The 27,265-nt window shown below is 52.9% G+C and overlaps 2 protein-coding genes across 7 annotated transcripts in view; one reads left to right on the forward strand and one right to left on the reverse strand.

Annotated features, from left to right (window-relative positions):
• The window catches only part of FEZ1 (fasciculation and elongation protein zeta 1), a 431,041-nt gene that overhangs the window by 13,409 nt on the left and 390,367 nt on the right, over positions 1 to 27,265 (reverse strand). For 2 of the 3 annotated variants that reach the window (XM_068172033.1, XM_068172032.1), the window contains exon 1: positions 4,568 to 4,607. The gene's annotated coding sequence lies outside the window, so the exon portion shown is untranslated. Of the gene's footprint in view, positions 1 to 4,567; positions 4,608 to 27,265 lie in introns of those variants that run through there. The other variant, XM_068172031.1, reaches the window with a different exon arrangement.
• Positions 18,982 to 25,290, forward strand: LOC137462045 (ubiquitin carboxyl-terminal hydrolase 17-like protein 6). Of its 4 annotated transcripts, none has more exons than XM_068172024.1 (12): positions 18,982 to 19,000; positions 19,633 to 19,869; positions 20,816 to 21,016; positions 21,429 to 21,539; positions 21,612 to 21,711; positions 21,855 to 21,922; positions 22,072 to 22,142; positions 22,875 to 22,957; positions 23,197 to 23,308; positions 23,545 to 23,685; positions 23,885 to 23,985; positions 24,751 to 25,290. In XM_068172024.1, exons 3-12 carry the CDS (start codon positions 20,830 to 20,832, stop codon positions 25,268 to 25,270), a joined length of 1,494 nt encoding a protein of 497 aa, XP_068028125.1. In that variant the 5' UTR covers positions 18,982 to 19,000; positions 19,633 to 19,869; positions 20,816 to 20,829; the 3' UTR covers positions 25,271 to 25,290. The 4 variants fall into 4 exon arrangements, with proteins under 4 accessions (XP_068028125.1, XP_068028122.1, XP_068028123.1 ...); XM_068172021.1 differs by lacking the exon at positions 18,982 to 19,000 and adding an exon at positions 19,331 to 19,481; XM_068172022.1 differs by lacking the exon at positions 18,982 to 19,000 and adding an exon at positions 19,353 to 19,501.

Here is a 27,265-nt window from a genome sequence, read left to right on the forward strand (position 1 = left end):
GATGTAGTAGCACAGGCAGGAATATCCTGATTCTGTCAGGAGCATCCCAAGAGCATCCTGGTGCCCTGATAGTATGACAGTAGTAGATAAGGAGTGTCCTGATAGGATCCTAGTAGTGGTGTCATGGGATGCAGCTGTTATCCTCGGTGTGTTGGTGGCACTTTGGTAGCACGAAGTGTTATCCAGATATTTTCTGGATATTTTCTGTTATCCAGGTATTTTCTTACTGCCCCATAACTACGCTGAAAGCAACCTGAACGTATCTTGAGAGGAATCTAGTGTGAGCGAGTACCTCAGCATCAGCTCTGAAACTATCTTAGTAGCAGCCTGACAGTACCTTAGTGGAGCTCTTGCAGCATCCCAGTAGCATTTACAGAGTATCCTGAGAGTGCCACTCTGGAAGTGCCTTACTGCTGTCTGCAGAGTGGTCTGTCCACATTCTAGTAAACTCATAGCATCTCAGCAGCACCCTGAGAGCATCTCAGCTGTGTCTTGATAGTATTTCACTACTCCCTCAGGAGATTACTGAGAATATCCCAGCAGCATCCCAGCAGAAGCCTCAGAGGAAGCAAACAGTAACTCAGTAGTAAGCCAGGAGCAGCCCAGTAGAGGTGGCAGCACCCCAGCCCTGGCCATGCTTCCCTGGGGAGGGGAGCACAAACAACACAGCTTTGGGGAAAACCTGCCCTGAAGGGGTGTAGAGTCACACCCGTGTGCAGCACGGCCACACCCCATGCACGTGTGCCCCACTGGGTGCCCCGAGCCCTGCAGCACCCCCTGTGCATGCACACCCTGCACGTGTGCACCTGCAGGTGAGCCCAGCCCTGCACACACCTGCAGCACACACACACGCACGGGACAGGGCCCGGTGCTCCCTGTGAACACGCATGCCACGCACAGAGAGATGCAAAGCACACACACGGAGTGGTGCAGGCGTGCACAGCGTGTCTGCAGACAGGTGCACGTGTGCTGCAGCGGTGCCCAGGCGCTGGGCTGCACACACTGCACACACATTCACACCCACGTGCCCTGGCAGATGCACACCCCGTCCCACGCAAGTCTGCACGCACACACACCTTTGCAAGCATGCATCCCCACCGTGTGCATGCACGCATGCCTTTGCACTCATGCATCCCCACCGTGTGCATGCAGGCACGCCTTTGCAAGCACGCACCCCCGACAAGTGCCCGTGCGTGCACACCCATGCACTCCCGCATCCCCACGTGCAATGCCGTGCACACGCACACACAGTGCACCCCTGTGCATGCCTGCATCCCCTTGCGTACACTGTGCACCGCTGTGCACTTGTGCATTCCCACGCATGCACCACGGACCCCGCCATGCCCACAGCACCCAGCTCCAGGCCCCACAGACACCAGCACCACACTGCGTGCACACCACACCTGCAGGTCCACGTGCCCCTGCAGCTGCACACGCACACCTTCACATGCACACACACACCCCCCCCTGCATGCACGCGCATCTGCACGGACACACAGCCCTGCACACACGTCTGGACAGGCACACATCTGCACCCACGCACATCTGCACCCACACACACACCTGCATGCACACACAGCCCTGCACACACGTCTGGACAGGCACACATCTGCACCCACGCACATCTGCACCCACACACACACCTGCATGCACACACAGCCCTGCATGCACATCTGGACATGCACACACATCTGCACGCACACATCTGCACGCACACACACATCTGCATGCACACACAGCCCTGCACACACACACATCTGCATGCACACACAGCTGCACAGACACACAGCCCTGCACGCACATCTGGACAGGCACACACATCCACACCCACACACACACTGAGCCGCACATGCACACACATCTGGGCACGTACACGCCGTGAGCACACATCTGGGCACACACACGCCGTGCGCACACATCTGGGCACGTACACGCCGTGAGCACACATCTGGGCACACACACGCCGTGCGCACACATCTGGGCACGCACACGCCGTGAGCACACATCTGGACACGCACACGCCGTGCGCGCACATCTGGGCACGCACCCGCCGTGCGCACACATCTGGGCACGCACACGCACATGCCGTGCGCACACATCTGGGCACGCACACGCAGTGCACACACATCTGGACACGCACACGCACATCCCGTGCACACACCTCTGGGCACGCACACGCCGGGCGCACACATCTGGGCACTCACACGCTGTGCACACACATCTGGGCACGCACACGCACACGCCGTGCACACACATGTGGGCACGCACACGCCGTGCACACACATGTGGGCACGCACACGCCGTGCACACACATCTGGGCACGCACACGCAGTGCACACACATCTGGGCACGCACACGCACATCCCGTGCTCACACATCTGGGCACGCACACGCACATCCCGTGCTCACACATCCCGTGCGCACACCTCTGGGCACGCACATCCCGTGCACACACCTCTGGGCACGCACATCCCGTGCGCGCACATCTGGGCACACACGCACACGCCGTGCACACACCTCTGGGCACGCACACGCCGTGCACACACCTCTGGGCACGCACACGCACATCCCTTGCACACACATCTGGGCACGCACACGCACATCCCGCACACGCACATCCCGCGCACACACATCTGGGCACGCACACGCCGTGCACACACATATGGGCACGCACACGCCGTGCGCACACATCTGGGCACGCGCACGCACATCCCGTGCGCCCACATCTGGGCACGCACACGCACATCCCGTGCGCACACATCTGGGCACGCACACGCACATCCCGTGCGCACACATCTGGGCACGCACACGCCATGCACACACATGTGGGCACGCACACGCCGTGCTCACACATCTGGGCATGCACACGCCGTGCGCACACATCTGGGCACGCACACGCCGTGCACACACATCTGGGCACGCACACGCCATGCACACACATGTGGGCACGCACACGCCGTGCTCACACATCTGGGCATGCACACACCGTGCGCACACATCTGGGCACGCACATCCCGTGCGCACACATCTGGGCACGCACACGCACATCCCGTGCGCACACATCTGGGCACGCACACGCCATGCACACACATGTGGGCACGCACACGCCGTGCTCACACATCTGGGCATGCACACGCCGTGCGCACACATCTGGGCACGCACACGCCGTGCACACACATCTGGGCACGCACACGCCATGCACACACATGTGGGCACGCACACGCCGTGCTCACACATCTGGGCATGCACACACCGTGCGCACACATCTGGGCACGCACATCCCGTGCGCACACATCTGGGCACACACACGCCGTGCACACACATCTGGGCACGCACACACCGTGCGCATTCATCTGGGCACGCACATCCTGTGCACACACATCTGGGCACGCACACGCCGTGCGCGCACATCTGGGCACGCACATCCCGTGCGTGCACATCTGGGCACGCACACGCACATCCCGTGCGCGCACATCCCATGCGCACACATCTGGGCACACACACGCCGTGCACACACATCTGGGCACACACACGCACATCCCTTGCACACACATCTGGGCACGCACACGCACACGCCGTGCACACACCTCTGGGTACGCACATGCCGTGCGCACACATCTGGGCACACACACGCACATCCCTTGCACACACATCTGGGCACGCACATCCCGTGCGCACACATCTGGGCACACACATGCACATCCCTTGCACACACATCTGGGCACGCACATCCCGTGCGCACACATCTGGGCACACACGCACACGCCGTGCACACACCTCTGGGCACACACACGCCGTGCACACACCTCTGGGCACGCACACGCACATCCCGTGCACACACCTCTGGGCACGCACATCCCGCGCACACACCTCTGGGCACGCACACGCACACGCCGTGCACGCACCTCTGGGCACACACACGCCGCGCACACACCTCTGGGCACACACACGCCGTGCACACACCTCTGGGTACGCACATGCCGTGCGCACACATCTGGGCACACACACGCACATCCCTTGCACACACATCTGGGCACGCACATCCCGTGCGCACACATCTGGGCACACACGCACACGCCGTGCACACACCTCTGGGCACACACACGCCGCGCACACACCTCTGGGCACGCACACGGACACGCACACGCCGCGCACGCCCGCTCAGCCCTGCGCGCACACGCACACAAACACACGCGCACGGACACGCCCTCGCTGCGCTCGCCGCCCCTCCCTCCGCCGCTCCCCGCAGGCGCGCACCCCGCGTCCCCAGGACCCCCCAAAACGCCCCCGCAGTGCGCCAGCGCATCCCCCGTCCCCGCACCGCCGCCGGCCTCGCTCCCCACACCCTCCCCGCAACATCAGCCCGCCGCGCTCCCCCAAAACCCCACACCCCCCGCAACACCCACGGCCCCCGCAGCCCCGTGCGCCCCCCGCCTGCGCCCCGACATCCGCCCGCGGCAAGGACGGCATCGCCCCCCGCAAACCCCGCAAACCCCCGCACCCTTCACGACCCCGCAGCCCCAGGCAGCCCCGCAGCCCCTCCGCAGCCCCCCAGCCCCGCAGCCACCTGCAGCCCCGCATCCTCCGCGCCGCGCCGGGGGGAGCCGCGCCCGCACTGCGCAGGCGCGGGGGAGGGCCGGTGACGTCACCGGGAAGGGGGATGCGGCTGGTGGTCAAGGGAGCCGTGACGTCATCCCTCACCCCGGGGCGGGCTCCATCCTTTTACCGATCCCCAAAAATCCCCTGGAACCCCCGCCGTGCCCATCCGTTCATTTAGGCACGCGGGTCTGCGCGTGACACTGAGGGAGGAAGGGAAAAAACGATTGAAACCACGGAAATGGCAACAGAGATTTGCAGATAGGAAACAGAAAAAAAGATGGCACAAAGGTCGAGTCATATATCCGAAGATTTTTTTCCTTTTCTAAAATAAAACCATTAAGAATTATGAAATAAAAGTAAAGGGAATTACAAAATAAAAACGTATATTTCCTCTCAAAAACCAAAACAGTAATCACAAGAACTGAGCGGCTTTTTATAGTAATATTCTTTCAGCTTTAACTTTTAAGATTTATTAGCAATTTAAACAATTTCTTTAGATGAATGTTGGCAGGTATGCTGGGTATTTTTTTTTCTTTTTGAAATCTGGGTTTAGTTCACGGCCAAGTGGAACAGCCGAGCTTAAGCTCAGTTTCGCTGATCTTGGTAGGCTCTGCTGCCTGCAGCTGCCTGCTCCCTCTCTGTGCTGGTTTTCCGTGCAGCTGGGCAGGAGAAAGGTTTCTTCTCTGGCACATGGCTTCAAGTTGTTCATATTAAGGAAAAAAAACCTCAAAAGAGTCTGTGAAATGGTTGTTGTTAAGGTGAATGAAATTTTGCCAAGTCCTGGCTGGAGCACCGCGTGCTTTGGCTCGGTGCCGAAGAAATCCTCGAATCCCAGAATGGTTTGGGCTGGGAAGGACAAGCACCCTAAAGCTCATTTTGTTCTCAGGGCTTGGACCGAGTTGCTCCAAGCTCCATCAAACCTGGGCCTGAACACTTCAGGGCATGGAGAAGCTTCTGTGGGATACAGGTGCCAGGGCCTCCCCACCCTCAGGGGGTGGATTTCTTCCCAAAATCCCATCTAACCCTGCCCTCTCCACTCCCTGGGTCCTCTCCCTCCACACCCTTGTCCCGCGTCCCTCGGGTGGCCCAGGTGATGTTAGCCAAAGAGGCAGGGTCAATCCTTCTCACACCTGAAACAACAAATTGACAAAATAATGGCAATATCCTGCTCAGGGGACCAGATGGGGAAAACGCTTGGCCAAACAAGGAACAACAGTGCCCAGCGTTTACAGGAATCAAATATTCACATTCCTGACTCAGCATGGCAAGGACCAGGGCAGGAGGGTACATTTTTAGGTACCTGATGATTGGGAGGGTGGAAAATGGTAAAATGGTGCCATCTGGCACAGAAGAAGGAAAGGAAAAACAACAGGGAGAGGAGAGGAGAGGAGAGGAGAGGAGAGGAGAGGAGAGGAGAGGAGAGGAGAGGAGAGGAGAGGAGAGGAGAGGAGAGGAGAGGAGAGGAGAGGAGAGGAGAGGAGAGGAGAGGAGAGGAGAGGAGAGGAGAGGAGAGGAGAGGAGAGGAGAGGAGAGGAGAGGAGAGGAGAGGAGAGGAGAGGAGAGGAGAGGAGAGGAGAGGAGAGGAGAGGAGAGGAGAGGGGTGGGGAGGAGAGGGGAAGGGAAGGGAAGGGAAGGGAAGGGAAGGGAAGGGAAGGGAAGGGAAGGGAAGGGAAGGGAAGGGAAGGGAAGGGAAGGGAAGGGAAGGGAAGGGAAGGGAAGGGAAGGGAAGGGAAGGGAAGGGAAGGGAAGGGAAGGGAAGGGAAGGGAGAAAGAAAGAAGAAAATAAATCCCCAGTGTGGAACTCATGCCAGAAGAATAATAAAGCACCAACTGTTTACTTTGCTGCTCTGTGGGACTAACCACCCCCCCTATAGGGGCACCCAGCACCATTCACACCTGTTCTGCTATTTTTTCACTTGTATCTTCTCACATTCATCTCTCCTTGGTGAAAGTGGAGTTTCCAGACACACTGCCTGGACACCAGGGAGTCCAGGAGCTTCTGGGGCTTCTCCCAGCACTAGGGGAGCTCCCACAGCTGCACCCCAATGTCGCAGCCACAGCTGGGGTGCACTGCCAGTGCCTCTGCCCCGTGCACTCTGCTCCAGTGTGGGAAATGGATTTGTAGAACATTGTGGCTAAAGCTGATAGGCCAAGAAACCCTTCTAGTGTATTGTAATTAGGAAATAGCTTCTGATTGTGATGGCGTGAATTATAACATCTGTATTCTCACCCTTCACATGAGACTGAAAATGGAATAAAAGTTTTTAAAACGCCTCTCAGTTGCCCCATCTCTGGGTCAGGAAAGGTCATAATCCGACACTCCTGCGCAGCAGGAAAGGCACAAAGGATCAGCTCCAAGATGGGATGGATACAGCCAAGAGAAGGTGCCAAGGGAGCTGGTGGCCCCAGCCGGCTGGGGACTGTGGCCAGGGACTGTGCCAGGAGCAGCCACTGAGCTGACAGGCAGGGGAATGCTCGCCCAGACTCACCTGCTCTGTCCCCTGTGTGTTTCCCCCCGTGGCCCCCCTGTATCCCCCCTGTGCGTGTGTGTCCCTGTGTTCCCCCCGTGTATGTCCCCGCCGTGTCCCCCTGTGTGTGTCCCCGCTGTGTCCCTGCTGTGTCCCCCCATGTCCCCCTGTGTGTGCCCCCCATGTCCCCCTGTGTGTGCCCCCCATGTCCCCCTGTGTGTGCCCCCCATGTCCCCCTGTGTGTGTCCCCCATGTCCCCCTGTGTGTGCCCCCCATGTCCCCCTGTGTATGTCCCCTATGTCCCCCTGTGTGTGCCCCCCATGTCCCCCTGTGTGTGTCCCCTATGTCCCCCTGTGTGTGCCCCCCATGTCCCCCTGTGTGTCCCCCAATATCCCCCTGTGTGTGCCCCCCATGTCCCCCTGTGTGTCCCCCAATATCCCCCTGTGTGTGTCCCCCATGTCCCCCTGTGTGTCCCCCAATATCCCCCTGTGTGTGCCCCCCATGTCCCCCTGTGTGTGTCCCCATGTCCCCCTGTGTGTGCCCCCCAATATCCCCCTGTGTGTGTCCCCCATGTCCCCCTGTGTGTGCCCCCCATGTCCCCCTGTGTGTGTCCCCATGTCCCCCTGTGTGTGCCCCCCATGTCCCCCTGTGTGTGTCCCCTATGTCCCCCTGCGTGTGTCCCCTCTGTCCCCCAGTGTGTCCCCTATGTCCCCCTGTGTGTGTCCCCTATGTCCCCCTGTGTGTGCCCCCCATGTCCCCCTGCGTGTGTCCCCGCTGTGTCCCCCTGTGTGTGTCCCCCCGTGTCCCCGCCGTGTCCCCCGGTGTCTGTCCCCCCGTGTCCCCCCGTGTCCCCCCGTGTGTGTCCCCCCCGTGTCCCCGCCGTGTCCCCCGGTGTCTGTCCCCCCGTGTCCCCCCGTGTGTGTCCCCCCGTGTCCCCCGGTGTGTGTCCCCCCGTGTCCCCCCGTGTCCCCGCTCTCCCGGGGCTCTCCCGCCGTGTCCCACCGAGGGCCGGGCAGTTCCCACGCTCGCGGCTGCCACCGAGCGGCCAAAGCGCAGAACCGCAGCTCGGTGCCCCCGCCGGCAGCACCGGCAGCAGCGGCCGAGCCCCGGGAACGGCCTGGCCGAGCACCGGGAAAAGCCTGGTGGAGCACCGGGAACTCCATGCGGCGGCGGCAGCAGCGGGTGCGGGTCACGGTGCCGGTGCCGATGAGCCGACCGACTCCTCGGCTGCGGCGGCGTCTCCGCGGGGCCGCCCGGGGCTGGCGGGGCGGCGGCCGCAGCCCACCCGCCGCGGCTCCCGGCACCGGCGGGGCTGCGGCCGGAGGAGGCGGACACTCCCCGGGGCTGGCGGTGAGCCCTTCCCCATGTCAGCGGCCTTGAGCTGTCCTGGCCGCGCTGGCCAGCGAGGCTCTGTGCCCGGGAGGCTTTGTCCGCCGCCCGTGGGACACCCGCGGGTGCTCGGGGCACCGGCGCCGCCGAGCGCTGGGAGAAAGGAGCGCCCGGGCTCCTTACGGCTCCCGGGAGCGCCGAAACCGAGAGCTGCGGGCAGTGACGGGCAGTGACGGGCCCGCGGGGCGCTGCTGCCGTTGCCCTCCCCTTTCCCACACCGCCGCATTTTCTTTTTTCTCCCCTGTACCTGCTTTTTCCATTTCGCCCTGACCGGCTCCTTGTCCCCATCTTTTCGGCCCTCCCTCGCTCTGCCCGTGGCTATTTTCTCATGTGCCGTGTTTTTCTCTCCAGCTTTCAGATACCATTTTTGCATTCTTCCCCGTGTGTCCCGTGGCCCCTTGGTATTTCTGTTGTTTCTCTCTCTCTGGTGTGTTGTCACTGTTGATCCAGGTGTTCCTTCTGGACCCTGGGATTTCTTTCACCATCTTTATCCTGTACTCTGTCTCTCTCTTCGAATTCCTCCTCCTCTGCTCTGTCACCTGTAGCTGTTGACTGTGCAAAGAGAAGTGCCAGCGTTTCTCCTGGGCTTTCATGTGGAAAAACAAAATTGAAAATCAAGGGAAAAACTTGGAAATGAAGGGGGAAATCTTGGAAAGGAAGCAGAAAACTTAGAGACAAAGTGGAGAAATATGGAAATGAAGGGCGAAAATTTGAAAGAGGAAAAAAAACCACAGAAATAAAAGGAACCTTGGAGATATAAAGTGGAGAATCTTGGAAATTAAGTGGAGGAATTGGAAATAAAAAGGGGAAAGCTAAGAAAGTAAAACACTACAAAATAAGGGGTAAAGCTGGGAAAGAAAGTGTAAAATTTGGAAATAAAAGGGGAAATGGGAATTAGAGGGGGAAAAATGGAAAATTAAGGACAAAACTGGTGAGGAGGAGAGAACTGGACAACAAACTTTGTAGGGAAAATAAAGTAGAAAACCTTGGGAACAAAGTGGAAAAACTCAGAAGCAAAGAACACTGGCAGGAAAGCCAGCTGCTCACTGAAGGGGCTGCTGGATGGCACGAGCACCCCCTGACTTCCCAGCAGAAATGGGGACAGAAATGCTGGATTCCTCTCCTCAGGGATCAGGGGGATGACATCTTGCAAACATGAAACAAGTTTTGGATGAGTTTAAACTCAAGGATGTGTTTAAACTCAAGCCTTAACACTAAATAATCTCACAGTGGATTCTTACAGCACTTTCCATCACGAGTTTTATTAAAAATAAGAAACAAAAGAGTCCAGTTTCCCCCATTTTGGCTCCAGGCCCCAGAAGCTTTCCCCATGCCACAGCTCAATTCCCACAGCCTTGGCTGTGGGGATGCTGCTGTGCTGGGGTGCTGCTGCTCCAGGGTGCTGGTGGCCACAGGCTGACGGCGTGGCAGAGTGGGGGTGGCCAGTGGGTTTGTGGGCTGGTGGCCCCGGCCCCTGGCCACTCCCCAGGACACAGGAGGCTGGGCTGGGGAGCAGGGCGAGTGTGGTGGGGCCTGGCTGCTGCACCTGCAGGATGATCCTCTGCGGCACCTGGAGAGGGTGCAAAACAATGGGAAAAATGAAAACACGCCCTAAATCTGCTGCTTTTTAAACCAACAAACTGCTTGAGGTCGGTTTGAATGCGTGAGGAGGAAGGGATTCTCTGGCCCTGCAACCAGAGGGTACGAGGAAGGAAAAGACTGGTCAGATTTGGGGATCTTCGAGGGTTTTCCAGACTTAAGGACTCCAGGATTTGAAGAAAGTGCTGCAGAGCTGCCCCTCTCAGGGTCTGAACCCCAGAAATGTGTGTCCCCCTGTGTGTGTCCCCCCTGTGCCCCCCCGTGTCACCCCAGAAATGGGGATGTGTGCCCCAATCCCACAGATCAGGGGTCTACGGAAGGAGGTGAAGATTGTGCCAAATAAAAGCTCAAGTATTGGGATCTTTGTCCCCATTACTCTTCCCCCTTCCCAGAAGAAAGAGCTAAAGAAACAACACAAAAAAACAGGACTAAAAGAAATAAGAATAAAAGATACGGAATTAAAAGAATGAGCAAAATTAAAATCCAGAGGAATTTAAAGAAACAGAAATGGCACTAAAAGAACTAAAAAAACCCCCTGAAAACCAGAACTTCAAACCACAGAACTTCAAAAGTGTGTTGGGAGAGGACAGAAGTAACCCTGGAGAGGGTGGAAATGACCTTGGAGAGGGTGGAAATGATCTTGGACGGGGTGGAAGTCGCCTTGGAGGGGATGGAAGTGGCCCCGAAGGAGATGGAAGTGACCCCAGAGAGGGTGGAAGTGGCCCCGGAGGGGATAGAAGTGGCCCTGGAGGGGATAGAAGTGGCCCTGGAGGTGATGGAAGTGGCCACGGAGGGGATGGAAGTAACCCTGGAGAGGGTGAAGTGGCCTTGGAGAAGATGGAAGTGGCCCCAGAGTGGGTGGAAGTGGCCACGGAGGGGATGAAGTGGCCTCGGAGGGGATAGAAGTGGCCACGGAGGGGATGGAAGTAACCCTGGAGGGGATGGAAGTAACCCTGGAGGGGATGAAGTGGCCCCGGAGGGGATGAAGTGGCCCTGGAGGGGATGGAAGTGGCCACGGAGGGGATGAAGTGGCCTGGAGGGGATGGAAGTGGCCTCGGAGAGGATGGAAGTGGCCCCGGAGGGGATGGAAGTGGCCCTGGAGGGGATGAAGTGGCCCTGGAGGGGTTGGAAGTGGCCACGGAGGGGATGAAGTGGCTCTGAAGGAGATGGAATTGACCCCAGAGAGGATGGAAGTGGCCCCGGAGGGCATGGAAGTGGCCCCGGAGGGGATGGAAGTGGCCCTGGAGGGGATGGAAGTGGCCACAGAGGGGATGGAAATGGCCCTGGACAGGATGGAAGTGGCCCTGAAGGAGATGGAAGTGACCCCAGAGAGGATGGAAGTGGCCCTGGAGGGGATGGAAGTGGCCACGGAGGGGATGGAAGTGACCCTGGAGGGGATGAAGTGGCCCTGGAGGAGATGGAAGTGACCCCAGAGAGGATGGAAGTGGCCTTGGAGGGGGTGAAGTGGCCCTGGAGCGGATGGAAGTGGCCCCGGAGGGGATGGAAGTGGCCCCGGAGGGAGTGAAGTGGCCCTGGAGGGGATGGAAGTGACCCCGGAGGGATGGAAATCGCCCTGGAGGGGATGGAAGTGGCCCTGAAGGAGATGGAAGTGACCCCAGAGAGGATGGAAGTGGCCCTGGAGGGGATGGAAATGGCCCTGGAGGGGATGGAAGTGGCCCTGGAGGGGATGGAAGTGACCCCGGAGGGGATGGAAGTGGCCCTGGAGCGGATGGAAGTGACCCCAGAGAGGATGGAACTGGCCCCGGAGGGGATGGAAGTGACCCCAGAGAGGATGGAAGTGGCCCTGGAGGGGATGGAAGTGGCCCTGGAGGGGATGGAAGTGACCCCAGAGAGGATGGAAGTGGCCCCGGAGGGGATGGAAGTGGCCCTGGAGGGGATGGAAGTGACCCCAGAGAGGATGGAAGTGGCCCCGGAGGGGATGGAAGTGGCCCTCGCAGGGGTCGCCACGCCGAGGGGCTGCACTTGCCTGCTGCAGGAGCACGACCTGCGGCGCTGGCAGGGCGGTGGCCGTCCCCTGCTGTCCCCGGCGCTGAGCGGGGCCCTGGCCCGGCTGCAGGCCGGAGAAGGGCCCGAGGGGCCGCGCCAGGGGCTGCAGGAGCGGCTGCTGGCCCGGGCCCGGCTGGGCGATCTGCGGGGCACTGCGGGAAGGCACGGAGGGCTGGAAGTCCCGCCTGGCCTCGGCCTCCAGCAGCTGCTCGGTGATGCCCGCGGCCCACAGGCACTGCTGCAGCAGGTCCGGGGCCTGGCCCGCCGCCTCCGCCTCCGGCACCGGCACCGGCACCGGCACCGGCACCGGCACCGGCACCAGCAACGCCGGCCCGGCCAGCTCCGAGCGCGGGGAGGGCTCCTGGACCTGGGAAAGGGATGGGAAACACACCGGGGACTGAGGAGAAAAATGGCGGAAAACACACTGAGGTGACTGAGGAAAAAAATTGAGGATATTGAGGACAAAAATTGAGGAAATTGAGGGAAAACACACCGAGGGAAGTGAGGAGAAACTTTGAGGAAAACACACCGAGGGAATTGAGGAGAAAAACTGAGGAAAACACACCGGGGGAAATGAGGACAAAAACTGAGGAAAACACACCGGGGGACTGAGGAGAAACATTGAGGAAAACACACCGGGGGAAATGAGGACAAAAATTGAGGAAAACACACTGAGGTAACTGAGGAAAAAAATTGAGGATATTGAGGACAAAAATTGAGGAAATTGAGAGAAAACACACCGGGGGACTGAGGAGAAACATTGAGGAAAACACACCGAGGGAACTGAGGAGAAGCATTGAGGAAAACACACCGAGGGAACTGAGGAGAAACATTGAGGAAAAACACACCGAGGGAATTGAGGAGAAACATTGAGGAAAACACACCGAGGGATCTGAGGAGAAACATTGAGGAAAACACACTGAGGTAACTGAGGAAAAAAATTGAGGATATTGAGGACAAAAATTGAGGAAATTGAGAGAAAACACACTGAGGGAACTGAGGAGAAGCATTGAGGAAAAACACACCGAGGGATCTGAGGAGAAACATTGAGGAAAAACACACTGAGGTGACTGAGGAAAAAAATTGAGGATATTGAGGACAAAAATTGAGGAAATTGAGGGAAAACACACCGAGGGAACTGAGGAGAAACATGGTGGAAATTGAGGACAAAAATTGAGGAAATTGAGGGAAAACACACTGAGGGAACTGAGGAGAAGCATTGAGGAAAAACACAGCAAAGGAACTGAGGAGACAAATAGAGGAAAAACACACCGAGGGAAATGAGGAGACAAATGGAGGAAACTGAGGACAAAAATTGAGGAAATTGAGGGAAAACACACTGAGGGAACTGAGGAGAAACATTGAGGAAAAACACAATGAATTAACTGAGGAGAAAAATGGAGCAAAAACACACTGAAGGAAATGAGGACAAAAATTGAGGAAAAACACACTGGGGGAATGGAGGAGAAACATTGAGGAAAAACAGACAGAGGGAATTGAGGACAAAAACTGAGGAAAAACACAACGAGGGAACTGAGGAAAAAATTGAGGAAAAACACAGTGAAGGAACTGAGGAGACAAATGGAGGAAAAACACACTGAGTGAATTGAGGACAAAAACTGAGGAAAAACACAACAAGGGAATGGAGGAGAAACATTGAGGAAATTGAGGAAATTGAGGAAAAACACACCAAGGGAACTGAGGAGAAACATCAAGGAAAAACACAGCGAAGGAACTGAGAAGACAAATAGAGAAAAAACACATTGAGGGAATTGAGGACAAAAACTGGGGAGAAACACACTGAAGAACTGAGGAGGAACATTGTGGAAAAACACACTGAGGGAACTGAGGAGAAACATTGAGGATAATCACACCGAGGGAATTGAGGACAAAAATTGAGGAAAAACACGCCAAGGAAATTGAGGACAAAAGTTGAGGAAAACCACACTGAGGGAACTGAGGACAAAGCTTGAGGAAATTGAGGAAAAACACACCAAGGAAATTGAGGACAAAAACTGAGGAAAAACAAACCAAGGGAGTTTCACTCCCTTTAAATGGGAATGAAAGGCTCTCCACGGAGTAATTTAGAAAAGGCTTACCAAAGCACCTTCCAAAAAAGGCACTGGGTGTGATGCCTTTGGGGACTACCTAAAAACTGAGGCCAGGCAAAATTAAGGGAATAAAAAGCAGTTCTGTTTATTGAAGGGTCTTCAGGGACATTTAGGGCAGACAAAGCCCCCCAGGGGCTACACCCAAAAATGGACTCACAGGCTTTCATACTTTATAAGTTTAGTCCATTTGCATTTTGGGGGTTAATCTTCCAATTACAGCTTCAGCTAATGAAGTCATTTACCCCAAGTTTGCTCCCCCAATTCACTTTTGTTTCCATCTCTGGCCTGAGGCAGTGAGGTGTCCTTGACTGCCAGGCCTGGAGAGGAATTGTTGTGTCTGCCCCAAATGGGGAAGCAGCAGCTCACACTGGATGTGGAGTTTAGAGTTGCACGCTAAAGAAATGCAAGATTACAAATAGATGAAAAATATAAAAGCTAAAATCCTAAGGCATCAGCTGCATCCTCTGAACTGAGAGAGCAGCATGGTCAGTCTGGAATGACAAACATTTATTTGGTGCAGAATTAAAAAAAACACCAGGAATAAAAAGAAGGTGCAGCAGTGAGGGGCAGCCCCAGAAAGCGCCAAGCTCTCCCAGCAGTTGGGCAGCAGCTCTGCTTGTTCCCAGTTTTGGCTAAAAACACCCCAAAATCCCTGCTGGCTGTATCTCATGAGCAGCAGCAGGAACTCAGACCTAAAAAAATCATGACTTTTGTATCGGTTTGATGTAAAAATGCAGTTTTTCTTTAAAGAAAATGTTTATGTTACAGAAGTTGTGTGGTTTTGAGGAGGGAGCCGAGTTGTCACTTACCTTTCTGGATCCAGGCAAAAAATCTTTCAAGGCCTGAGGATCGCTGCAAAAACCAGAAAAAGGTTTAAGGAGGCAGTGCCAACACCTAATTAATGAAGTAACGGTAATGAATGCTATAACTAATGATGGACACACATTTATGGTCCGAGAATCATGTTTTATGACCAATTAAAATGATCAAGTGGATTCTCAGAGGTCAGATTTTGCCTCCTGTATCACTCACAACCCTTTTTCTCCTTTCCCCCATAATGGTACCAATCAACAATTATTGACAGTTTCATGATTGAACACAAAATGAACCATTTGGCAAAATGTTGTTTGGGCAGCAAACAGAGCCCTAAATGCCATAACACTGGGTAAAATAACTGAAAAGTGGGGTTTATTCCCATTCCATCATTATTCTCTGTACTACTGGGGTGTTTCCAGACCTTTGGAGGATGTTTTCCACCCATTTCAGGACTTTTTAACCCCTTTGGAGGACTGAAAAAAAAAACAAACCCTGGAAACCTCTGGGGGGTTTTGGCTCTGGGAGACCCAGCCCAGCACCAGAGAAGCCTTGATGGAGATCGAGGGTGGTGGAATGTCCTTTGCCACCCCAAACTTGTGGGACTTACTAAAATACATCTGGCACGCCCCAGCTGTCGTTGGCTCCTCTGTCAACTGCAAAGAACAGAGAGAGAATGTTGTGTCAGGAGAGCAGGGGTCTGGTGATGATGATGATGATGATGGTGATGATGCTGGTGACCAGACCAGCAGACACCTCAAGAGGAGGCTCCACTACTCCCAAGGGCATCAATCCACAACCAGGAACCTGGAGAAGTTCCAGGGTGATTCCTCATCTGTCCACCAGCTGGATTTCACTCTGAGTTCTCCCAGCAGGAGCTCACATTTCACTCTGAAAGCCACACCAGCAGATTTTTGGCTCATTTTCAGCTCTTCAAGGGGCACTGGTGCCTTGCTGGCAGTGCCAGGCATGGGATGGTCCTGGGGATCCTAAACATCTGGAGCACCTGGAGTCAGATGCTGGCAAAGCTTGGCAAGAACTCACCTTTAACATCACTAATTTATGCACCTTTAGCCCTAAAATTCCACTGTGGTAAAATGGATTTGGAAGGATTTGAGGATTTTCTGATGATAACCTGGAATCAGCACCAGGCCACCTCCTCCTAAACCCCTTCTGATGAGCAGATCTGAGAAACTGGTTTTGGGATTTTCCCTCTTTTCCTCAGATCTGAGCTGGATTTGGAGGTGCAGCAATATGAAACTGCTAATAAAAATCAAGGAAAACAAGAAAGCAAACATCTATTACAACAATAAACTCTACAGATAAAAATATCTTCCGCTCTCATGCCCCAAAATGATATTTATGAAGATTTCCCTACTTGTCATTCCGCGGGGGGGGATATGTGCATTAAGGTGTTTTGCAGCTACCTTGATCTCTGTGAGAGGGGTTGAGTGAATTAAAGCCAGTGATCACAAGCATGGCAGCCCCTGACCTCGGGGGTGCTCCATGGCGACTCAGGAATCACACTGGGCAGCATGAGGGCGAAATATCCTTAAATTAGACCCAAAATATTGCATATTATTTTAACTAAATCCAAAGGAGCACAGTTCTCACTAATTAAGGTGCAGGTGTGAGCACCAGGGCCTGAAATTAACCTTGAAAATAATCATTAAATAAGCCCTTGCAGGGGTCAGAGTTCTCCCTGTAAATACAAATACCTGGTATTCCTTAAATCAAAGTGCTTACTTTGATCTGGGGGGTTCAGGGAAAAAAGGAGGCTCCATGGGTGGCACCTGGCCATGGCTGAGGGCAAAATTCCCTCGCTGGCACGTGGTCATTTCCAAAGGGCCACCTGGTTATGTCATAGGCCTGCATTAGCAGGTCTGAGGGCCACGTTCTGTTGTTGGCAACCATCCCAGGACTGAGGCCAACATTCCCTTGTGGCCACCCCGTCACGTTTGGGGGCCGTGTTCCGTTGCCATGGGAGAGGAGCAGGAGTGATGCCGTGTGCCCCAGCTGTGAGCAGGGGAATCGCCAATAAAACAGCTTCAGATTCAATCAGAAGTGGAAGAATAAGAGATTTGACGTGTGTTCCCTGTTGTCGAGGCAGAACAAAACCAAAAGATAACAATAACACCCCACGGAGGGATGAAATGCTGCCTCAAATGGCCCCTTCTCAGCCCTTCCTAAACCAAAGAACATTTTGGATCAGGTTGAGAGGAATGACGGATTTCTCTTTACAAGCAAGCTGTGGGTCTGCTGGTAGATAAAGCCAGCACTGAGAGATAAAAGAAACAATGGGAAGGATTCCACTGATTGATGAATGGAAAAAGATATTTGCTTTTACAAACAAACTGTAGGTTTGCTGATAAATTAAATTGAACACTGAAAGATGAAAGAAACAATGGGGAAAACCCCTAAATTCTGTAAGAATTAAAAATTAAAAGGGAGGGTTATACAATAGAGGGAAATCTTTGGTATCAGGCATATGGGGAAGTCTGAACCTCTCAAGTCCCTCAGCCAGTGGAGAAAGAGAGAGGGAAATTGGGGTAAAAAGGAGGCTGCGTCCTCCAAAAATGTGAGAGACCCCAGGGGAATGCCCCATGGCCTCTCCCTTTATTTGAATAAAGTAAAAGGACTCCTCTGTCTCCTTTTTGGACATAAACCTCTGATGTTTGTGGATTAATTTTCCTGACAGAGTTCAGTGAAAACAGCTCCTCCCTGGAGCCACAGTGAGGGTCCCTCATCTTGCAGCTTCCCTGCACCCTCCCTCCACCTCCAGCATTCAGAATTTGGTAGCTTTTAATTAATTTTTACTCCTAAAAACACACTTTACAGGGTGACAAGAGTTTGAAGATTCAGTTATTGGGAGAGTTCAAACTCTGAGGTGGGAAGTGGAGGAAAAATGGTTTAAACTTCATGGTGTGAGACAAGGTGATGAAAAAGTGGGCGTTTTTATGATTTTGCTTCATAAGATCCGGATGAAATTGCTTTTTTTACAAAAATGTGGATTGTCCTGAGCCTCTGCAGAGGACTTTATGTTTCTGAAACATCCTAATCCTCATGTTGTTCGATGAGATGTGTCATGAAGCTGAAAACCTGTGAGCTGAGACACTTGGGGGTACAAAATAACTTGAAAAAAAATGAAATAAAAGTCAAATGGCCAAACCACATTCATAAGATGATTTCCACCCTGGAGCCCTGTCCAAGGGGGGATATTTTGGAGTATTTGGTTGTGAGATGAGGAAACAACGGGGTCAGGTAAAAATGATGCCAAAATCCAGGATTTATTGTCACAACTGGCCTTCCATGGTACTTCACACCTTGTTAAAGTAAAACCTGGTCACTGGAGCACGTGGGAAACACAGCGGGATCCACAGGGAAGCATCCTTGGAGAAACCATCTTAATGAAGTTGGTTAATTACCACCATTAAATCCAAAGCTGTGCATATCAAGCATTACAGTGTTAATTAATTAATTGCAATAAATATTCAGAAGTTTTGGGCCTGCTGGGGTGTTTTGAACAAATCCTGCCCCGATTCTTGTCCCCATATTTATTTGCAGTCTTTGATGCCATTTATTTGAAGGATTTGGGCCCATCTCAATCTGTCTGAGGTGACCCCATGTAGATTTGGGATATTCCACAGTTCTGAACACAGGAAGGGAAAGGCAGAAAAAAAAATAAAAGAAGGGAGAAAAGGGAATGGGTGGAACAAAAGGGAAATGGGGGTGAGGAAAGGAGTGGGAAGAGGAGGAGGGAAAAGGCAAGGGGGAAAATGGAAGGGGAAGAAAAGCAAAGGGGGGTCAGTGTAGATGTTTATATTGATGATGTTTCTTTTTACTTGTTGCTTTGCCCCATTTTGCTGTTTTGGGAATGATGTTGAAGAACTGTGGAATTACTTGTGCAGCATCACCCCAGGAGATTCAGGGCAGCCCCAGCTACCACAGGAGAGTGGCCAGGACCCACCAGGGCAGCGTGGAGGCGCCAAGACTCAGCACTGCAGCCTTTTCTGGGTGTGTCCATGCAGGGCTGGGGACAGCAAGGACACACCTGCCACTGACCCACAGTCCAGGGGGTTGGAGAGTGGAGAGCTGGCAGACACAAGGTTTAAGACCCAAGTCCTCCTTTGGAGGGCCCAAAGCCATCTTTTACTGCTTGAAGCTTTCATTCCAAAGCTCAATCACCGCCCTTAGCAGGATCTGACTGCAGTGGCTGCTGCAGGTCCTGGCAGCAGCAGGAGCTCTGCTGGTCCATGAACAGCCCTTCAGCATCAGCACCCGGGTGGTCCGGTGACTTCCAGCTGCCAGGATGTGGTGGCCACAGGGCCAGCAATGTGTGCTGCCCTGTGTCACAAAAGTGGCAGAGATGTGGAACCTGTGACTGGTGATTGTGAGCTCACCTGTCCAATGCTTGGTATCCTGAGGAGTGGGCCAGCAAAAGCCCTTTTGGACTGGGCTGATCATTGGGATAACTTGGCTCTTTCCCCTGCTACTTGTATGCCTGCCTTTTCCCAAGTATTCTTTTGTCTTTGGCAGCAGCCACAAGCACCAACAAAACGCTTCTGACAGCTGAAGGTGCTTTTTGGGTAATGTTTGGGGTTTTAAAAAGCAGTTTATTGAGCTACAAATATTTCCTTTCCCAACAGGTGATCTTTCTGGAGGAGGTCCTGATCTCCTTTGTCATACAAAGCTTTTCACTCTGTACCTGAGAGGAGCAATGGCTGCAACAGGGAATGACTTCTTTGAGTAACGTTCTCACCAGCCGGCTTGGACCTTGTGAATGCCCATGGACCTCGGACATGGCCACTCCTGCATCCCTAAGTACTGATGTGCTGACAGCCTGGAGTGACTTCTGGGGCATTCCCTGAGAGCAGCTGATCCAGGTGTTGCTTGTTTTCATCACATTATAATCAGGAAAAGTGAAGATCTGGTAATTGGAGGCTCTAGAGGGAAAGGAAGGCAGCCTGAGGCCCAGAAATCAGTGTGGATTTGTTGTACTTTTGGCAGATTAAGCAGGGGGAAATCCTGTTTTCCAGAAGTGTTTTCCTATCGGTAGATGTCATCAGGGTGTTAGGCTTCCCCTGATGTTTCTGGGTTAGAGCTGTCATCCTTGGTGTCATATAGTGAACTGAGCATTTGAATATTCACATTCAGAATCACAGAGTCAGTTAGGTTGGAAAAGACCTCTAAGGTCATCAAGTCCAGCCTTTGACCAAACACTATCAAGTCAACCAGACCATGGCACTAAGCTCCATGTCCATGTATTTTCTTAAAAACCTCAGGGATGGTGACTCCATCAGCTCACTGGGCAGCCCATTCCAATATCTAATCACTTTTTCTGTAAAGAAATTCCTCCTGGTGCCCAAGCTGCCCCAGCCTGGAGCGCTGTGTGGGGTGACTGAAGTGTAGGACCTGGCACTTGGTCTTGCTGAACCTCGTACTGTTGGTCTCGTTCCATCAATCCAGCCTGTCCAGAGCCCTCTGCAGAGCCTTCCTACCCTCCAGCAGATCGACACACCAAATTTGGTGTGGGCTGTGAATTTACTGAGGGTACACTTGATCAACTCATCCAGATCATCAGTAAAGATATTAAAAAGGAACTGGGCCCAACACTGATCCCTGGGGGACACTCGCAGTGACCAGATGCCAACTGGATGCAGCACCATTCACCACCACCCTCTGGGCCCTGCCTGGCCATTACCCAGGGAAAAGTGCACCTCTTCCCCTTTGACCCCCACTGTCCCCCATTTTCCCCTGCTGCCCCTGACCCCAACTCACTGTCTCCCTCACCTATTGTCTCATCTCTTTCCAAATGCTGTTTGCCCACAGTCATTGGCAAGGGAATGACTCCACCACAAAAGACCCTTTTTCCCCCGGAGAAAATCTGCATGGACTGGCGGCAAAAACGGAGACCTGGAGCAGGACTTTTCAACCTTGGTAGTACTTGCTACCTCAACGTTGTCCTGCAATGCCTGACATACACACCCCCTCTGGCTAATTACCTGCTCTCTCGTCAGCACAGTCGGCTCTGTGAGTACTTTCAGAATTATTTCCTTTTAAATCTCTTGGGCTCATCCCAAGGATTCCCAGAACCTGCAGGTGGGTTTAGGAGAACACTAGCCTTTCTTTGTTAGCCCCAGGAGCTTGTGTTCTTCAAACTAAAAGCCACTTGTCCTGTCAAGGTGCATTCATCTTCACCTCTTCCTAGCCCATGGGCTCTGTCCCTTCGAGTTGAACCCTCTTGGCTTATTGCACAGAAAACTTGAGCCAGTTTGGCCTCCCTATGAAGAACATTTTCTATGCACTAAAATGCCCTGGGCTTGTCAGGACATTGGCACCTTGGGAGAAGAGGAGTAGGGAGTCTTTACGGCTTCAAGACCTCCTCTAGGTTTTCCACCTGGGGATTGTTTTGCGAAGCTGAGAAGCTTCCCTCCTCCCTCAGGCCATCAGCAAGGTTTCTGCATGATGTGCATCATGGAAGATCACGTTCGGAAGGTCCTCTATTCCTCAGCCACTGCCATCCGGCCGAGGGCTGTCATCAGGGACCTCAAATGTAAGCAATTTCAGGTGCTTCAACAAGTTTTCTTTCTTTCTTTGAGGGGAGAACTACTAACTTCTTTCTTAGTCATAGGAGAATTTAAACCTGACATCCCGGGAGACGCCTACGAGTTCTTACGCTGTACTCTCAGTGCCATGCACAGAGCTTGTCTGAGTGGAAGCAGCGAGTAAGCACAAGAAAATTCCCTTTTCAATGTTCCTGAATCTGTTGGACTCCTTGAAGTGCTCCCATTGAGGAAAACCTACACCCAGGGCTTTCAATGCTAAACTCTTGGAGGAGGTAACTCTCTGCCTTGCTATTTATTTCCAGCTTGGACGTCTCTTCCCAAGAAACTACCATAATCTATCAAATATTTGGGGGCTTTCTGAGATCCAGAGGTATGCTTCCACAGCTACTGCCCTTGGCAATTTCTGTGCTCTTGTGTGCCTGTGACATGCAGCTGGTCCTCTGAGGACTGGCCTAGGAGTACCCGCGAGCATAAACTGACATCAATTAACTTCCCTCAGCATTTTGATTTTCCTTCCAGTCACATGCCTGAGCTGCAAAACAGGTTTTGATTTCTTCAAAGTCTTCCTGGATGTCCTTCTAAAAATCAAGGTAAGAGGTATGCCATTGTGCTTCAAGAGGTCCCAAGGCCCCTGTAGCTTTTCAGAACCAAAGCATTTATCTTAAAAAGCTCTTTTGCAAGCACAAGGGATCTTGGTGGTGAGTGGGAAGTGGAATGGACAGTGTCCTTCTGCAGGGCCATGGCACTGGTGTCTCTGTGGTGCTGGGTTTAAATAGCATTATCCCCTCTGCACCCTTGGTGTACTCTCCTCCCTCTTCCCTTTGCCCTCCCTCAACACCCATCTGACAAAGGGTATCAGGACCTTCTCCAGAAAGATTACCTGTTGAGAAAGGAAATATTTGTAGCTCAATAAAATGATTTTTAAAACCCCAAATGTTACCCAAAAAAGCACCTTCAGCTGTCAGAAGCGTTTTGTTGGTGCTTGTGGCTGCTGCCAAAGACAAAGAATACTGGGGAAAAGAGGCAGGCACACAAGTAGCAGGCTGATGGGTTGGATCAGTTTTCACTGCTGATGCCCCTGCACGCCATCAGTAGCTGAACTGAGCAGTGGCACTGAGAGGGAGCTCTAGATGGCCCCAGGAACCCCTGGAACACAGGAAAATGTTCAGTATCACACTCTTTCTGTCTCCTTACAAACACTGCCAGTGGGGTCATGGTGGGTCTCCTCAGAATCAGCTGCTGGGGCCTTCCTGTCAGCTCCTCAGAAATGTTTGGGTGAGGGCATTTCCCACTGCTCAGCAGCTCCTTTCTCACTCCTCCAGGGAGCTTCATCCCTCACCACAGCTCTGAAGGACTTTGTGAAACCCAAGCAGATGGATGGGAAAAAGTTCTTCGAATGTAGCAAGTAAGATGATTTCTTACAATACCTCGACCCCACATTCTGTACGAGGGGCTGTGTGAAATCAAGCAGAATCAGTTTCTCAGGTTTCATGCACAATAATGGGATGCAGCTTTTTTTATTGTGGCCTCTCAGCATGGAATAGCTTTAAAGTTAGTGCCAGGGTGGAGAAAGGAAGGGTTGTCTGGCACTCTTGAGGTAAGGCTGGCTTCATTTCAGCACTCAGCTCTGTGCTTGGGTTCAAGGTGTAAGAAGAAGGTTGCAGCCTCCAAGATGGTCACAGTCCATCATGCACCCAGGGTCCTCACGGTGTGTCTGGGAAGGGCTGATCATTGGAGCAGCAGGAAGCTCAGCCAGGTGTGTACGCAACCAGAGCAGCTTCCTCTTTGGAGAGAAGATTCCCCAAGGCTCTGCCACAAGCTGCTCATGTTGGGCTTTTCGTGTTCCCTTCCGAGAGGAGACTTCCCGTGGGAAGCCCAGCCTGGACTCTGCTCTGGCAGAGAACAGTTTCCTCCCACCCAACCATTACAGGTTGAAGGCTATTTCATATGGTATCTCAGGAACATTCCTGAGCCATCTTGTTTTCTCCATAGGTTGTGGAGTATCCCGAGTACTTGGATCTTCGGCCATACATGTCTGACCCGGTTGGAGAGCCTGTCCTCTACTCCTTATATGCTGTTGTGGTGCACACTGGTCAAACCTGTCTTGGTGGACACTTCTTCTGCTACACAAAGGTGAAGAGCAACTTCCCTCCTGACAGGGAAGAACGTATGCTGGGAAGTCAGACCATCCTGGCAGTGTTATGGGCAGCCAAGTTGGGGGAGTTCCTGCTTTGGGGCTGGATTGGACTTGTTTTGCTGTGCTCTTGGTCTGGCAGTTTTCTGTGCAGAAACACTGCCCTTCCCCTCCAGAGATGGATGCCTTCCTTTGCAGGCCAGCAATGGGCAGTGGTACAAGATGAACGACGTGTCTGTGGATAGCTGTGGCATCCACACAGTTCTGGGCCAGCAAGCCTATTTGCTGTTCTATGCCAGGTAATAGCAGGGTGATATGTTCACAGTTTGTTTCCTTCTCCTGGCTTTGCTGTTTGTGTCTCATCCTCCTGAGTGTTTCCTCCATAGGAGACAATTCCTCTCTGCATCCTTCAGTGCTGTCAGTTCTGAACTATCCCACACCAGTTCTTCTCTCCCCGTGCTGGGCTTTAGGCTGCTGTCCTGTGTAAGCTGCTCCTTGTCTGCTCTCTGAAGCTGGCTAATGCAGAGAAGAGGACTTAAAGGGGCCTCCAGGAAAGATGGGGAGGGTTCTTCATCAGGGAGTGTTGTGACAGGACACTCTTTCAAAGGGGTAACTATTTCAAAGTGAAAGAGGGAAGATTTAGATTAGATACAAGGAAGAAATTCTTCCCTCTGAGGGTGGTGAAGCCGTGGCTCAGGGTGCCCAGAACAGCTGTGGCTGCCCCACCCCTGGAAGTGTCCAAGGCCAGGTTGGACAGGACTTGGAGCAACCTGGGATAGTGGAAGGTGTCCCTGTGCATGGCAGGGAGGCTGGAATGGGATGAGCTTTAAGATCCCTTCCAACCCAACCCTGTGATTCTGTGAGTCTGTGAAATGGAGGCTGTAGGGGCTATAAAGACAAGGACTTCCTAGGACAGGGACAGACCTGGTAAGAAGGCCCCAGGTGTCTGAATTTCCCATTGGTGACCTTGGTTGTCTGTCATAGAAACCACTCAAAAAAATGACTGAATCCCAGATAAGTCTGCAAGAAATACCCTAAACAGAGATCCCCCTTTTGTTCTTCAGGTGCTCCAATTCACAAATGGAAGAAATGGCATCTTCTTCATCGTTCCATTCCTTCCTCAATCAGGGGGAGGCCAGCAGCCAGACAAGTTCTGCAGGAACACAGGGTCTGCCTGGTAGGATTAGGGTGACAAACAGCCAGAGGAACAGTGCCAGGGAGAGGCAGAGGAGCAGATCCCCACAGGGGGGCAATGAACACTGCAGAAGTTTCATGAGCACCACCAACCACAACAACTCAGCAGGGAGGAGGAGGAGGAAGAGAACGAGTCCTCCAGATCACGACAACACTGAGAGCGATGCCACAGCTCCAGGGCCCTCCAAGAGGAGCTTCCAGCCTCCTCCAGAACACAGGGCTGCTTATGAACAACCCCTGTCAAGAGAGAGACAGCAGAGCAGACCCTCACAGCAGGGCTGCGAGTTCTGCAGACGGCTTGTGAAGCTCTGGGAGTACCACCAGTCAGAAAGTAAAAGGAGGAAACACTCATTTGGAACCTACAAGTGTAAGAGCCGAAGCCATAATTAAAACCCCTCCTTGGCCTTTCATGAATATTTTACAGGGTGTTTCCTTCTTTTTAGATTTTGGGACAATTGGTGGAAACTCGCAGTGAGGGATGTTGATGTGATGAGATTTTGAAAGCTGTGGGCTTGCGTGTGACCACCTGGCAATTTTTTTTTTTTTTTTAATATGAAGCTCAATTCACTCAAAGGAACATGGGCTGAATGAGCCAACAGTGACCAGGACTGAAAAGGGCTGGACAGCTGGGCCCCAGGGTTTCTGCTCAGCAGCACAAAGTCTAGAGTGGAGCCAGGAACAAGCAGTGTCTCTCAGGAATCAGCACTGGGACTTATCCTCTTTCATATTTTCCTTAACTAATGGTCTGGAAGCTGGGGCAGAGGGCACCCTCAGCAAGTTGGAGATAACACCAAAATGGTGGTGCTTAGGCCAGGTGCTGTGTGCACCTTTACTTTTGTGCTTTCTCACTGAATCCAGCTCCATAATTTTAATCTGGAAACAAAAGAGGGGGAAAGAGTTGCTGGGTTTCACATTGACTTCAAAGATAGCAACAACATCATGGAAGCCAAAGCTATGAGCTTCCCTTTCAAACTCAATGTCCTATCACATTCTTTCAATCTTGCAGAGCTGCTGAAGCTAAACTGACTGTATCAAATGTAAATACTGGTCACAAAAGGTTCCAGTTCAGCATGCTGTTGCTGTCTCCTCATTTAACTTGCATCCTGGGAAAAGCAACACATCTTCTGGAGTTTGGCACTGTCCTGCTCAGGTGCAGCTCCCATCACATTCTTCCAGTCTTGCAGAGCCCAGCTGCAAAACTTAATATGTCCAGCAACATGAAAAAAGGAAGTGCTGGCCTTCACTTTCCCCTTGCAGCTTCTGAAGTGCAGCACAGCCAGCTCTGTGTGCTCAGCTCAATGCGCCCTCAGGCACTTTCACAGGGTCCAGTTCCAAAACTAAAAACATTCAGGAGCTGAAAAGGTTCAGCACAGAAAAGGTTCTGGAAGAAATAGGCAGTGCTGGAATTCACTTTTCCTTTGCAGCCTATAAACTGCACGATGAGAGAATTCATCTTTCTTCCCAGGAACACGCAGCATCACATTTTGTCAGTCTCCAAGAGCCGGGACCCACAGGGGAACCCCGACATTACCCTCACTGTTCCCACACTAACAGTGCCAGGATACAAAAGCTCTCGGCTTTCACCTGGTCAGCGCTCATAAAACCACCACACAATGGCGCTGTGGACTTGCAAAAGAAGCCAATGGTCCTTGCCCATCTCTAAACCACCAAAGGGCACATCCGAGCTGAAAACTGCTCTCAGATAAACTCTGTCAGGACAAAAAGATTTCACGGACCTTCCCCTTCCAAGTACAAAATCTTATTTGCACCACACTCAAACGGCAACACGAAATCCTTTCTGCTAATAACTTTTGTCACTATCTCGGAGTTCAGCTAGAAACCCAAAAACATCCAGCAAAAGCAGAGCTCACAGAAGCGCCAGCTGGGAAAACTGTTGCTGGCTATAACCTGAACTGCACCACCTGCCCTGGTATCTGCACTTTCCCTCTCAGCTCTGGGCACCAGCATAACCTTCTGCCTGGCAGGGTCTGAACCAAACTGAGCAGCACCAGGGACTGCCCACATGCTAAAGGACAAATTTCTCACCAGCTTGGCTTCTGCATTCCCCTGTAACGGTTCAACAGCTCTAACAGACAGAACTCTTTACTAGAAAAAGCAATTAAATTCACCAGGACCACCCAATGTGTGGATCCAAGACTGGTTTCTTTGCCAAAGAAAGGAACTATGACCCCATCTCAAAAGAAATGGGATCCCCTCCTGCAAAACAGCAAGCATCCAGGGATTGATCCCATATAAAGGTCCCAGAGCCCTGTTACTGGGTGTTACCTGCCCTGGGCACTGTACCAGCTGCCCACCAAGACTGAGTTGCTTACCTTGCTGAAAATAAAGGTGCTGACAGGAATTTCAGATCACGACCTCTGAAAG

The sequence above is a fragment of the Anomalospiza imberbis genome, chromosome 24 (genome assembly GCF_031753505.1).
Source record: "Anomalospiza imberbis isolate Cuckoo-Finch-1a 21T00152 chromosome 24, ASM3175350v1, whole genome shotgun sequence".
NCBI lineage: Eukaryota > Metazoa > Chordata > Aves > Passeriformes > Viduidae > Anomalospiza > Anomalospiza imberbis.